Source organism: Eufriesea mexicana, unplaced genomic scaffold (genome assembly GCF_001483705.2).
Source record: "Eufriesea mexicana isolate 0111107269 unplaced genomic scaffold, ASM148370v2 scaffold4744748860, whole genome shotgun sequence".
Taxonomy (NCBI): domain Eukaryota; kingdom Metazoa; phylum Arthropoda; class Insecta; order Hymenoptera; family Apidae; genus Eufriesea; species Eufriesea mexicana.
Window position 1 is genome coordinate 82830 of NW_016908008.1, and position 14842 is coordinate 97671.

At 29.2% G+C, this 14842-nt stretch overlaps 1 protein-coding gene across 1 annotated transcript in view; it reads left to right on the forward strand.

Annotated features, from left to right (window-relative positions):
* The window catches only part of LOC108552577 (filamin-A), a 32584-nt gene extending 20241 nt beyond the window's left edge, over positions 1-12343 (forward strand). Inside the window, exons 4-9 of the mRNA XM_017907202.1 lie at positions 1595-1897; positions 2454-3509; positions 7375-7568; positions 8909-9350; positions 10326-10529; positions 11791-12343. Of these exons, the coding sequence (XP_017762691.1) occupies positions 1595-1897; positions 2454-3509; positions 7375-7568; positions 8909-9350; positions 10326-10529; positions 11791-11975 (2384 nt within the window). The 3' untranslated portion in view covers positions 11976-12343. The remainder of the gene's footprint in view (positions 1-1594; positions 1898-2453; positions 3510-7374; positions 7569-8908; positions 9351-10325; positions 10530-11790) is intronic.
* The last annotated feature ends 2499 nt before the right edge of the window (positions 12344-14842 follow it).

The window sequence follows — 14842 nt, forward strand, 5'->3', positions numbered from 1 at the left end:
GAAAAAAGAGAAAAAATTTTCTCATTTCGAAATTTTGTTCTTGAGAAAATTGGATTAAAAATTTGTCAAATATTGCGTATTAACTGAAAATTTCGAGGTATTTTGTGCATATGTACATTCATATATATGCACGTTTCGTATATTTTGTATCCTCGTTATTTTTGTTGAAAGAAGAAAATATATGAAGACAGATTTATTTGGTTCAAAGCTAAGGATTATGATGTGCTTTCTTTCATCCAAGGTGACTTTTTCATTTTGTGTTCGAATGTATTCGTTCGCGTGTATCTTGTGACGAATTCGACGATCCATGGCATTATGATCTTTAAATACCCCAAGTGAAAAAGTCACGCTTGTTTACGAGAATAAGAAATTCAACATTTCTGATTTCGTGTAATTCACGCGCAGATATATACACGCGTGTACAGTGTCCTAGGATACTTATATGCCCCTTTAACCCATTTGCATCCAAGCGCGGAATATTCCGCGAGCCACGACTGTCGTTTATCACCGAGCGCGGAATATTCCGCGAGCTGCGACTGTCGTCTATCACCGAGCGCGGAATATTCCGCGAGCTGCGACTGTCGCCTATCACCGAGCGCGGAATAATCCGTGAACTGACTTTTTCCATTACCAGTTGCTGAATATTCTTCATATGCCATAGATCACGTTTGATCCCTTTGTGAGCATTTCATCTACATCGGTTCATTATATTCTTAACAAGTTTTACTTTTGTTGCGAAAATCCTTTTAACTGCCATTGTGAGTAGGTGCTGATACGAGCGTGGTGATACGAGCTAGTCGTCAGTTGAACGTCGCAGAGCCTGAATACGGCACCTTAAGTAGAGCCATGATGCAAATGGGTTAAAAATAGGGAGGAGTGGTTTCGATAGAAAATCCCAAAAATTTTAATAACCAATTCAAATATGCTCCATCGAATGGTAATAATTTCATCTTCCGGTACCGACCGAAAATAGGTTTCTTACGCCGAAATTCAAGTTTTTTTAACGGATCGTGATATTTTTTTTTACATATTCGAATTGTACGTCAAAAAATATGAAAATTTGGACTCCAACGTTCTTTTGACACGAAATGAGTTTGATAATACAGAAACCATAGAATGGCTTTTATTTAATTAGAGTTTTATAATATTTATATGGAGCAATAGTACTCTCGTTTCTTGCTTCGTGATTATACAAGTTAAGAATACGTATATAACATATTAGACATATATTTATATGAATTTATGTATGTTATATTTAAAGCTCCATTGCACGTTTATTAACCCCTTGACTACGGCAGATTTTGGTACGCAACGGTCGTACCATACGGCAGGATTTGAATTACGATGTGCGCCATTTTTGTGAAAACAAGCGCCCTCCGTGTCAGAAAGCTAAACTACGCCGATCGCCTATAGGCGTCCTCCGTGTCACAAACGCAAAATTTCTAAGCGCCTATAGGCGTCCACAGTAGCCAAGGGGTTGGAAAAAAAATCAAATTTCATGAAATTTTGTAAAATTTGCATATTGTTTACACATTGAAGATATATTTAACACCTTCGTATTATTTTATGTAACTATTTATTTCTTTTCAACCAGGTTCACCGTTCAAATTCCACGTGGACTCCTTAGCAAGCGGTTATGTGACAGCATATGGTCCAGGCTTGATATATGGGGTTTGCGGCGAGCCCGGAAACTTCACCATTTCCACAAAAGGCGCAGGAGCTGGTGGCCTATCACTAGCCGTTGAAGGACCTGGCAAAGCTGAGATCTCCTTTTACGACAATAAGGATGGCACAATTTCAGTTTCGTACTTACCGACTGCCCCAGGAGAATATAAAATCAGTGTTAAATTCGGTGATAAACACATCCGGGGTAGCCCATACGTTGCTAAAATCACAGGTATACACGCGATCCAGTCGTTTAATTCACATCACATAAAATGTATTTTTCGCTTGAATTTACATCCTTGAATCAATATTAATTAAATATTTAATAACGAAAATGAAATATTCGTTGCTCTTGTGGTCTGTTATTCAAACTTAACTGAAATTACAGTACAATTTAAATATGTGCAAGAGACTTCTTAAAAACATATGATACAGGAATATATATCAACTGGTAAAATTGTTTTTATTTTGTATTTTATATTAGAAACAGCTTCTTCACAAATATCTCTGTAAACATATCAATGCTCTCAGAAAAGATACCATAATATTCACAAAACTCCTAATTCACAATTTAATAGTAAATTTAAACATTTTCTTTATATTATATAAACCAACAAATTGTGGAAGTTATTTAAACTTTGAGTTTCTTAATAGTATTCCAAAAACTTGCTCGTTTGTTTCAGAAAGTATATCATTATACATCAATAAAAATAAAAATATGAGAGAAATATAGCCACTATAGAAATTACATTATTTTATTACAAGACTGCTATTTGGATTCGTTTCAGGTGAGGGTCGGAAAAGGAATCAAATCTCAGTCGGTTCATCCAGTGAAGTCCAATTACCTGGTAAAGTGACAGATTCCGACGTAAGGTCCCTAAATGCATCCATCACGGCACCTAGCGGACTCGAGGAACCGTGTTTCTTAAAAATGCTACCAAACGGTAACATGTGCGTTTCCTTCACTCCGCGAGAGGCTGGCGAACATACAGTCGCGGTGAAGAAAATGGGCAAACATATCCAGAACTCGCCATTCAAGATTGACGTAAAAGATCGCGAAGTCGGCGACGCGAAAAAGGTAAAAGTGTCTGGTGCTGGCTTAAAGGAAGGTAAAACTCACGTAGAGAACACGTTCTCCATCGACACGAGGAACGCCGGTTTCGGTGGTCTTTCCTTGTCACTGGAAGGACCAAGTAAAGCAGAGATTCAGTGCAAAGACAACGAGGATGGCACGCTAAATATCTCGTACAAGCCAACAGAGCCTGGCTACTACATTATAAACTTGAAATTCGCCGACCATCACGTGGAAGGTTCGCCATTCACAGTGAAAGTGACTGGAGAGGGTAGTAATCGTCAGAGAGAGAAGATCCAAAGGCAGAGGGAAGCTGTACCAATCACAGAAGTTGGCAGTCAATGTAAACTAACGTTTAAGATGCCTGGTATCACCTCGTTTGATCTTGCCGCGACAGTCACCTCCCCAGGAGGAGTAACCGAGGACGCAGAGATCAAGGAAGTCGAAGATGGTCTGTACGCGGTGGCGTTCGTACCGAAAGAACTTGGGGTGCACACGGTCTCCGTTCGTTACAAGGAGATGCATATCCCTGGATCACCCTTCCAATTCACCGTTGGTCCATTGAGGGATGGTGGTGCACATAGAGTACATGCTGGTGGTCCTGGTTTAGAGAGAGGAGAACAGGGTGAACCATGTGAATTCAATATCTGGACCAGAGAGGCTGGAGCTGGTACCCTTGCTGTGTCTGTGGAAGGACCTAGTAAGGCTCAGATTGACTTCAAAGATAGGAAGGATGGCAGTTGTTACGTTAGCTACGTCGTTTCTGAACCTGGTAAGTGTTTGTCATTATTACAGTGTGATTATATTACATGTAGGTTAGTCGATAAGTAAATTATCCTAAATTTTCATTCAGCTATTATTTTTCAATGTAGGTTACATTTATGATAATGAGGAACCAATTTACCTCAGGATTATAAAGCGGATGTTTCTTTTTTATCAACTGCTATTTGGAGTAATATTTTGTTTATAAAAATTATATAACAAAGTAAATTTTAAATTCGGTCATGAACTTATATATGATAGTTCATGTTTGGTATAATATAGGATTAACTGACATAATTTGATTAAATCTTGCTGTACGTTAATTATGATACTGTATTTAGGTTTTCATTTATTGTTACTATTGTATAGTGAAAATGAAAGTTAGAGAAGGCCTGTAATTTATTGACTGACCTACATATTTATATAGTAATTGAGTAATAATAATTGCATAACAATAATGGAGAAAAAATTAACTTCTATAAATTATGAGATCTTTGCTTGCCCTTTGTATATTACATATTCTATATGAAATTGATATTACGATTTAATATTCTTATTTAATTACGACGAATTTGTCCCTCCTTGTTTTTTTAAGGTCGTTTAATAGTTCGAAAAGAAAATTAATTATATATAGAAAAATTATAATTAAGAATTGATTAGAAAGTGATAAGTTGGTTACATATTTTTGTGACTATGTCTAATTTCTAAGCATTAATTTTACAATGTCTACAAAATTTCTATTCCATTTGATTGGATAAAATCTGTATAAAATCTTATCTATTGCATAACAGAGCAGTTAATTTTTAAAAGAAATTTAACAAATAAATTGAAACAATCGCCATAACCTCAAACTTCGTAATCGATCTCTCTCAAATATTCGAATTCCATTATTTATCTTCGATTTAAGATGTTTCACACCAGATGTCGCTATACAAACTGAATTGAGAATAACAAAAGACCAGTTAATACTTTTGGCAATAGAAACGTCCGAAAATTGCGCGTGCAGGCAATAGTATTCTCACACATCAAGTTGGCAGTATTATTAAGTAATGGATAATGAGATTCATGGTATACTAATTGTAACATAAGTGTCCATAAAGCAGTCTACCACATAACTGTCACTTAAGTCATGGATGTTTGCCAACGTCGATAATTCATATTTTAGTCAGTTAGTCACTTTCAAAGTTATATTGTCCTTTTAGACTACTAAATCACTTTTCTGTGAATTACTTACATCCCCATGAGAATTGATTAAATTATTTTAATATTTTTAAATTTCTTTCTATAATCGAATAGTTACTCTTTTATTTCGAATAAAATATCTGTGATATAAAATAAAATATCATAGCAGGTCTTTAGTAAAATATTAGAATAATATGATAAATTGTATTTTCGTATTATTCTTCGAATAAGTACCAATTTCGTATCATAATTATTATTTTTGTGCTGATATAATTTAATTTCCAATTTACTATAGAAACATTGAATTTTTAATTACTTCATCTCATACATTTCTCCCCTTTTTTCGGTAATTTTTTCTATTTTTAAGCAAAAGTAATATTATACAAATAAAAGTATATAAATAGTTTGAAAAATAAAAATTGTAAGCGTATACAACATTAATCAATTTCTAACAAATTAAAAATTTTTTGACAAAAATCACACTTGTGATATTGTTGTGATACTGACCAAAAAGAGACACCAGTGAAGATTTATATATATTATACTCTGAAATACCTAAGGTGGTAGATAAAACTTACAAGTCAAAAGATTGAAAATTAAAAAATTTTTTTTCAATTTATTTGCTCTTTTATTTTTTATATTCAACTATTCTCATTACTATAAGTAAAAAATTCTGTTCATAGAAAATATGAATGGAACTAATTAATCATTATTTATACATTAAATAATCTAGATAAAAATAATTTTGAAAAGTCGAAAACAAATTTTCCTTTATAAATTAATTAGAAATTAACTCAAATTAAATATCACATATTTATAACACATACGCTGAATATTAAATGTGACATAAAAAAAATTAAAAACAAAAATAGTAATAATAGGTTTTACCAATATACTTTATACATTATAAATTAAAAAATTTAATACAGGGGTATATCTACAGCAAACAAAACTTGTAAATGGAAACGTCATATGATATGTATGTACATACGGATATAGAAAGTATTTTTATAAATATCTTTCTGATGAAGCATTTTGAAAAAAACAGTTTTTCTGGATAAATAATGTAACTAATATATATTCGAGGAATTGCCACTTAAGCTTTTGCATGACTCAAAACTCAAAAATTAGAATGCAAAGTGGACAAAATAATGTAATATGAAATTCCATAAGAATAATTTAATTAAAAAAAAGGGGGCAAATATAATTATTGTATTGCGTTACAGAGCAATGATTTAGCATAGCAAAACAATAGAAATGTGATTATTATAAAAACATGTAACGAAACTAGAAAAATTCTTCTTTACTAGTAAATAAGAAAATAAGAATTTACTTAATAAATTTAATTCAATCAATTGTTTTTAAGAAAGTATTTATAACATCAAAAAATAACAAATTTTAAAATGACATTAATTACACTGTTTACGTTCTGAATAAAAATATATATCAACGTCTGCGCATGCACGCATATACATGTGTCCATTCGATGATTCACGTCTTCATGAGACTCGATGAGTCTTAGTTCTATATAAAAACAACTGAAACAAAACAAAATGAAATTCGTTTAATAACATGTTTCATCTCATGGCATACTATTAAAATTTATCACATACTAGACGAATACACGTAAATACTATACGATATAAACAATCCAAACATATTTTAATTGATAAGCCAAAATTGCAATTATAGTCGAAGGCCAAGAATTATCTGATACCAAGCAACCTTTAAAGGTTTCGAGTCATGAATAACAAAATGAATGAACACCCGATGAAAACGACCACACACCGCGTTCTTAAGGAACAGTGGACAAGGGCTCTCACCAGTCTTCATCAGCTGTTCTCGGCTGATCCAGAAATACCTTCGTCTATATTTGCGTCTAAGGTGGATTCATATTTTGGTGGCTAAGGCTGCTGGACGTGAATTAGCGTAGCCGTTATATTTGGGCGGTGTGCATCAAATGAGGAGAAGAGACAGACGAAGAGAGAGATAGAGAACTGAAAGAGAGAAAGCGTGGACGAATCGAGATCAGAAGTTAGAATCAGGCTGAGGAAAATAGTGGTTCGCGATTTAGCTGCTCTCAGTTCTCCACTTTCCTCGTCTTATCCTCCTTCTTCACGTTTACTTTGCTTTTCTTCCTCTTTGTCGTACAACCGTTTTTACCTTATTCCATTCTTCCTTTCATTTTTACTTTTTTTGTTTTCATATCGTTTCGATTTACAATATCTTATCTTTGATTTCTATCTTCTTGTAAACATTGCCTCTATCGCAATTGCAATTTTTAGTTCTCTATTTTTCCCAAAATATCTCTCTCTATCCCATTAGCAGTCGTTGGACACATTAAATTCGAGTAAAGATACTCATTTCGATTTTTGATTTCTATCGGTGGATATAAACAATGGGCACCTTCATTGCTACCACGCAAATACTCATTTCGGGAAATGAACACGATAATTGCGAGGACGATGGTTAGTCGGCATGGCTTGACAGAAAAATTAATCTGTCGATTTTATTCCAGTCAAAATGTATTAGTCATACGGTTTGCTTAACGTTCTGTTAAAAAATAGAGTAGAAGAATATCAATTAAGACTATAGAATTGTAACGAACTTATGTGTTGGATATACAATTTATTAGAGGTGTAATATAACCTCGAAACTTGATACCTCGGTAACTTGTCCTTTTAAATTTCCAGGCGAATACAGGGTAGGAATAAAGTTCAACGATCAACATATTCCCGATTCCCCGCACAAGGTTTACGTATCACCGGCGATGGGCGATGCTCATAAGCTCGAAGTGGCGCAATTTCCGGAATCCGGCGTGCAACCCGACAAGCCAGCCACTTTCCTTGTTCGCAAAAATGGTGCCAAGGGTGAACTTGATGCGAAGGTATATAATGTTTATTTCTGAAATCATATACGCTCTTAACTTACAGCTTAACTCTAATTTTATTTAATAGAAATCTGTTTTACCTTTATTTGAATAATATTCATTATTACCAATAATTCTTTATCCATAATAGATCAGATTGGTTCTTCTCGCCATCACGTTAGGTTATGTGCTTTGGTAATGAATTTCTTCATAATATTATCTACAAAAGATTTCAGTACTGTTAATTTTATACGAGAAAATATAGTATTGTTTGTAAATAACAAGAAATTGAAAAAGTAACACTTCTTTATTTTGAATCTTTTGAAATTATGCCACGTGTGTGTTTATATTTGATATACTGACTTGAAACGACGTTATATCAACAAGTTTATTTGTTTACCTTATTTACGTTCGACAGAGATATTTCTGTGCAGGATAAACATAAAATTCCCTGTAAAAATTTTGCCAAATAATTTGAATTTCGTGGCTGAAGTTTTCAGAGGCCTTCGTTTTTCTTAGAAACCTACATCATTTTAGTGACAAAGTCCTTGCGAAAACCGCGCGCTCTAAATAACTTCCTCTTGTGAAACGACCATGCCACATCATATTGCGTAGGCTTGCGACGCATGCGCGTACAGCCGCTCGCGTTTTCATGCGTATTCCATTCATGCAACCAAATACTTCGTTCCGATCCTTATTTGACAAAATTCTTTGAAAATGATGTATCTCTGATATTTTTAACAGACTACCTACTCAGTGAATTCCTTTTACGCCTTTCCATATTGCCAACGATAATAATATCTAGGCGGATTGAAGGACTGTATTGTTTTGAACAGAATTTTATGTTATTGTTTTATTTCTTATAATATGTATAATAGAAATCTATTTTGACCAGTGAAAATGTACTTTTGTTCACAAATGTATAGAAGAGTTGTTTGTAAAACAATTTTTAAAACCACATAAAGTAATTATTCGAAGAAAAGGGAAATTCTTAAACGAAATGAGGTTAAAAACAAATATACGAAAATTCAATAATAGGTATTGAAACACAGGTAGTATGTATGTGCTGCATTCAATATTTAATTTAAAAGAAAGCATAGAAGTAAAATTTGAATCTTAAAAAATAACTGTTCAAATTGACGGGATTGAAATTTTTGAAAAAAATATTTATAGTCTACGAAAAAATAAATTCAAACAAGAAATATAATTTTTTTTTAAATTAATCTTTTTAATATTTTATAATTTTTTTTGTTATTTCAATAACTTAGGAAATATTTTATCTTCATTATATTTAAATTATATTGCGAATAACGTTTGATAAAAATTAATATAATAAAAAAATGTTATTTTTTCTGCAGATTGTCTCTCCCAGCGGTGTTGAAGATGATTGCTTCATTCAAGGCATCGATCCTGATACTTATTCGGTACGATTTATGGCGCGAGAAAATGGTATTCATAATATCCATGTAAAGTTCAATGGAGTTCATATACCGGGTAGTCCGTACCGTATTAAAGCCGGTAAAGTAGATGCCGATCCAGCCGCGCTACAAGCTTATGGTAACGGTTTAAAAGAGATTAAAACCGGCCAAAAGACAGATTTTATCATTGATACCTGCAATGCTGGAAGTGGCGCATTGAATGTAACTGTTGATGGACCGAGCAAAGTTGCAATGGACTGTACGGAAGTTGAAGAGGGCTACAAAGTTAGGTACACACCATTGGTACCTGGTGATTATTACATAAGCATCAAATACAATGGATATCACATTGTAGGTTCACCATTCAAAGTTCCTTGTACTGGTTAGTATCACTGTTGTCTTTGTTGATCAATAACGCAAACGATTAAAGATAAATATATGAAATCAATGTATCTATAAAATTTTTTCTGAAAAATCTTCAAGGAATTTACTTGTAGATTACAAGATACTTAAAGACAAAGAATAGACAGTGTGTAAGAAAGATTAGATTTTTAGATTATAGGTTTTATTATTTCAAAATATTTATTTAATCACTCTCTATTTAAAAAAAGAATGAATTATTTTAAAGTGATATTTAATATGTATGTTACTTTTAAAACACACGTTTACAATATTCTTTTTTTTATTTATGTGCAATTGAAGAACTTTTTTATGAGACTATATGTAATTCAATATCACTTGAAACAATATTTAAGCAGCCTTTCATAATAAAAATGAAACTATATAGTCTAAGACTTAAAAAATGAAAATATACAATTTTTAAATAAATTATTTTGTTTATTATTAGCAATGTTAAAATTTATCTATTTTTAATACCTTAATCAATATCTATTATATTGAAATAATGGTGCATGATAATGCTATTAATACAAATTTGAGACAATTTGTTGGCAAGACTCATTGAAAATGCCTACTCATTCTATCGAAGATCTACCTTGCCAATGAACTTGATTATTCTAATATTATACCTTCATGGACATCCTATGAATAGAAAATGCCTACTAAATTATTAGATATTTAATATACTCGAACATTTTAGTTACTTCATTAGTTTCTAGAAATTGAGAATATTGTTTTATTTATATGATTAAAACTATCAAATATTTCTTATGTTTAATCTTACTTACACCAAGATATACAAAACAATAATAACCTATTATGAATTTTATTGTTTTACATTTATAACTAAATTTAGATCACAGTCAATAAATTGTTACTGTTCCCTTTTTTATCAATATTTTATAATCTTTTAGTTAAAAATAATCAAAAATTAACAGCTTAAATAATTCATTTGTAGGTGCGGATCTTGCAGAGAGAGGCGCTCAAGAAACAAGTTCAATTGTAGTTGAAACTGTTCAAAAAATTTCAAAAGCGAAACAAACCGGACCAATTTTACCTCTTTTCAAATCAGATGCTAGCAAGATTACAAGCAAAGGAATGGGTCTGAAAAAGGCATACCTGGGCAAACAAAATCAATTTATCGTAAACGCTAGTGATGCCGGTAATTTATTATTTGTGCAATCATTAATTATTAATATTATCAAATATGTTACTTGTATCCCAAGAATTGAAATTTACAAAATATTAATATGATTAGAACTAAAATATGACAATATTTCAATTTACTAATTTTAAGAAATTTATACTCTTTTCTGTTGAGGTATACTGTTTTGCATCCAACTGATACTAATATTTACATTTTTATGTATCTTTATATACATGTATATCTGAAAAAGGAAATTGCATCTTCTTATTTTAAAATGAAAATTATTTTTTAATTCATTCTTGACAAAAAAGATATAAATTCTTAATATAATTGCAAGAATAGGATTTTAATGTAAATATTTCTAGTCAATGGCAAGTATTAAGTGCTGGATATCTGTGGAAGGAATATTTGAGATTAGAAGATATAATCCAAGCTTTAGGGAAAATATGATTAAATATGTAATGGAAATGATACAGTTTCTTTAAATTCATAGATGAAGAATGCAAAATAGAAAGTAAGAAAATCTATGTGTATAAATATTTGTTGTAGGAAGGAAATTTATGCAAAGTTGTAATTGATTGATCTGAGAATGGGTTATTTTTTGTTGTAGAGTCATTTCTTGTTATTGAATTTATGTTTTTCAGGTAGTACAGTTGTATTGAGTCATATTAATACGTTTATTTATATGTCATTGTAATATGAAGCTATATTTATAAACTTACCTTTCTGTCATATCAGAGATAACTATAATTAATAGTTAATAGAATTTCGTAACTTATATCAGTGTTAAATCCATATTCTGAATGATATCATTGAATAGTTATAAGAAATAGAATCATATTTACATACATGATAAGATTAAATAGTATATGCAAAACAGGATATCTAAATGTATGGAGTTCATACTAAAACAATTAAACAAATTTAGAACTTTTATACTAGTAGATTTAAGACAAAAATACCATAATACATTTCTATGAAAGAGTAACAAAAACATTAAGATATTATATTTAAAGTATGAAGTTTCATTTATGAAACATATGATGATTTATGAAATTATTTATTTCATTCCATATTTCATTAACATAAAAATGCACAATATTAATTTCATTTATCTTATGATGTTTGTATTTATATTAGTTTTAAAGATGTAGCTTGTTACAGTTATGCAGAACAACATATAAAATTATATTTATAACTAATATAATTTTAATGAAGAAATTCATGAAGCATTTTATAATTAGAAACATTAATTTTTTGTTTCGTCTGTTTGTAGGTAACAATATCCTGTATGTTGGTGTATATGGACCTAAAGGACCATGCGATGAGGTCTTTGTGAAGCACACAGGTCGCAATAATTACAATGTGAGCTATTTGGCTCGTGAAAGAGGAGAATATATTGTCATTGTAAAATGGGGTGATGAACATATCCCTGGGTCGCCATACAAAGTCGAAGTATAAATAAACGTGTCTTAAACGGAAAGAATAAGCTGAAAATACGATTCTAACAAAACTCTGCGATAACGTAACGATACGAAGCAAAGTTATCGCAGAGTTTTATTGGGATCGTATTTTCAGCTTGTTCTTATATAATATAATTTAAGCTACTTAGCTTCGCCCTTCAATAATATAGATATTATTGAATCCGAAATGATAAACAAAAGTGAAAATAATATGAACGCGTTAAGTCACGATAGCAAAAAAGTCAATTATTGTTATTTGTGAAATAAGAGAGACTACTTTTATTTGAGGAATAAGAAACACCAATTATGCCTTATATTCTAGTTTGAGATACTTGTCCTACTGAAGTGCGTTCTATACATGCATATACAATCTCTCTACTGCGTTATATTCTTTTAATGTAATTATATTAAATAAAAACGCAGACTAAAAGTATATCATAAATTTTATGAATTGAAATGAATAATTTTATGGTTATAAATTATATGAAAATGAAATAAATAATATGTTTATTAAATGATTTGTTAAATTGTTTACCTAGAAAGAATCGAAAATTTTTAATACATTTTATAAACCTATTCTCATACAAATGGGATCCAAATATAAATTTTATTTATTTTATACATGATTATTGCTATCGCTATTTATTGAATACTATATAAAATGTAGTTTTATATTCGATAATATTTATATTGATTTTTACTTTGTTCAGTCGATAATATATATTTCATTAAAGTAAAAACATTGTATACATTAATCTACAATGTTAAATATTACTTCTACTAAGTATAATTTTCAATTTTCTAAATGCATTTGCATATTAAGTAAAAAGATGAAACTTAAACAGTTATCATGATTCAAGCTATTGAATGTTTTAATTTTTAGTTTTCATATGCAATATTTTAAAGCCATAAAATGGTAAAAGTCGATAAAAGAAACATTTTTTAATGTAATAAATTTCTCTCCGACATTGCTGCATGTTTCAATTATAAAACTATAAAGTTATAGATGCCAAACGCCTGTTGATGAGCAATTCGCCATGCAGTATCAATTTCTTTGAATTTCAGTATAGTTTCAATTAATAAATTATATATCATTTAATACAAAGGTGTTCTATATACTTTACTTCCTTGTATTTAATTCTTAAAATTAATTAATGTTATTAACATTATCGTAAATATGGAAAGGAACAAGTTACACATATACTTTTTGACAATTTTAATATTTATCTGAAATACACAATAAAATGTACTGGAAAATGAAATTGTAATATACTTAGTACATTTCTTTTTCCTAAAAATTAAATTCTTTGTTAATATTTTAAATACATTATATTTAATAGTATTAAATATTAATATTGTACTAACAATGTATTAAATATTAACAGTTAACAGTAAATATTGTTAAATATTAACTAAAAACATTTATTCTAATATAGATAATATTATTTAATATATATATATTAAAAATACATAATATGCATACTAAAATTTACTAAAATAATTGGTTTAAGGCTGATTATGTGTTGGTAGAAGCACAAATCTTTCATTCTAATATTTGTTTACTAAAATATAAACCAAAATTGCATATATGCTTTATATGTAGGTATCCATAATTTTATATACATTTACTTTTACACTAATTCTTAATGCATGAAACAATTGTAAACATTGTAAGTTACTTGTGACTTATGTATCTGGTTTATAAAATATTTTCCTAATAATTAGGTTAGGTAAAATAGTGAATTCTTATTAAAAAAAAACGAAAATATAAAGTTTAAAAGAATTTAACACTATTCTTAGACTTATAATAGTATTTATTTAGCTATAAAGATAGAAAATAATAAAATTTATAGTTTGAAACACATAATAAATGTTTTATCAGATAGAAAAATTAATAAAATTTGTAATATCAACCTGTAGTTCTATAATTAATTATATATGGCTATTGTATAAAAATATTCATTTATATTTGATACTGCATAATATCAATATTGTTATTTATTTTATAATAATTTACAAAGATTATAAAAATTGATAAAGTTTAAAACACTAAAAACAATAATTATAATACACTTTATAAAATGAGATTATATATTATATATTAATCATACTAAATTTGTTAATAAACATATACAATACTAATTTCAAAACTTTTATAGATTGTATTTGTGAAAAGATCAATTTTGTATTTGATCAAATCAAGAATTCTAATGTAATTGTCTATTTAACAATGAAAGATCTATTATATCTATATATATGTTCAACAAATATGTTAAATTGATTTAAAAAATAATGTCTATTAATTAACATTATTTAATTATTTCATTATTCTCATTATTTAATATATATTACAAACAAAATAATATTGGAAAATAACAAGTGATTTTTAAAATGTATTTTAATGTCTGTTACAGTTCAATTTATTTATTTAGTATTCAAATATTACTAAATAAATAAAAAATGGTTGTTTCTAAATTTTTTCTTTTTACTTTATTGGAAATACGGAATTGTTTCTTGCATTATAATTTTTATTGAGATAGAAACATAATTATATATGCATACCCACTTACTTTTATTATTTTATTTTAATTATTATTACCTGTGGTCTGGACGAAATTTATTTGAAATAATTGGAAAGTAATTGCATATAATGTTAATTATTACGTGATAAGTAATGTGTTTCAATTAATGATATGTTCTTTATATGGTCAATTAAATAATAAATTGAAGAATTGGTTATTTGAGGAAATAAGATTTATTACATAACTGAAAATTTGTTTACGAAATAACAATTAGAATACGTATTAAACAATAAGTATAGCAACAGTAATACTATTAATAAGCAATAATATAAACATTCGAAAA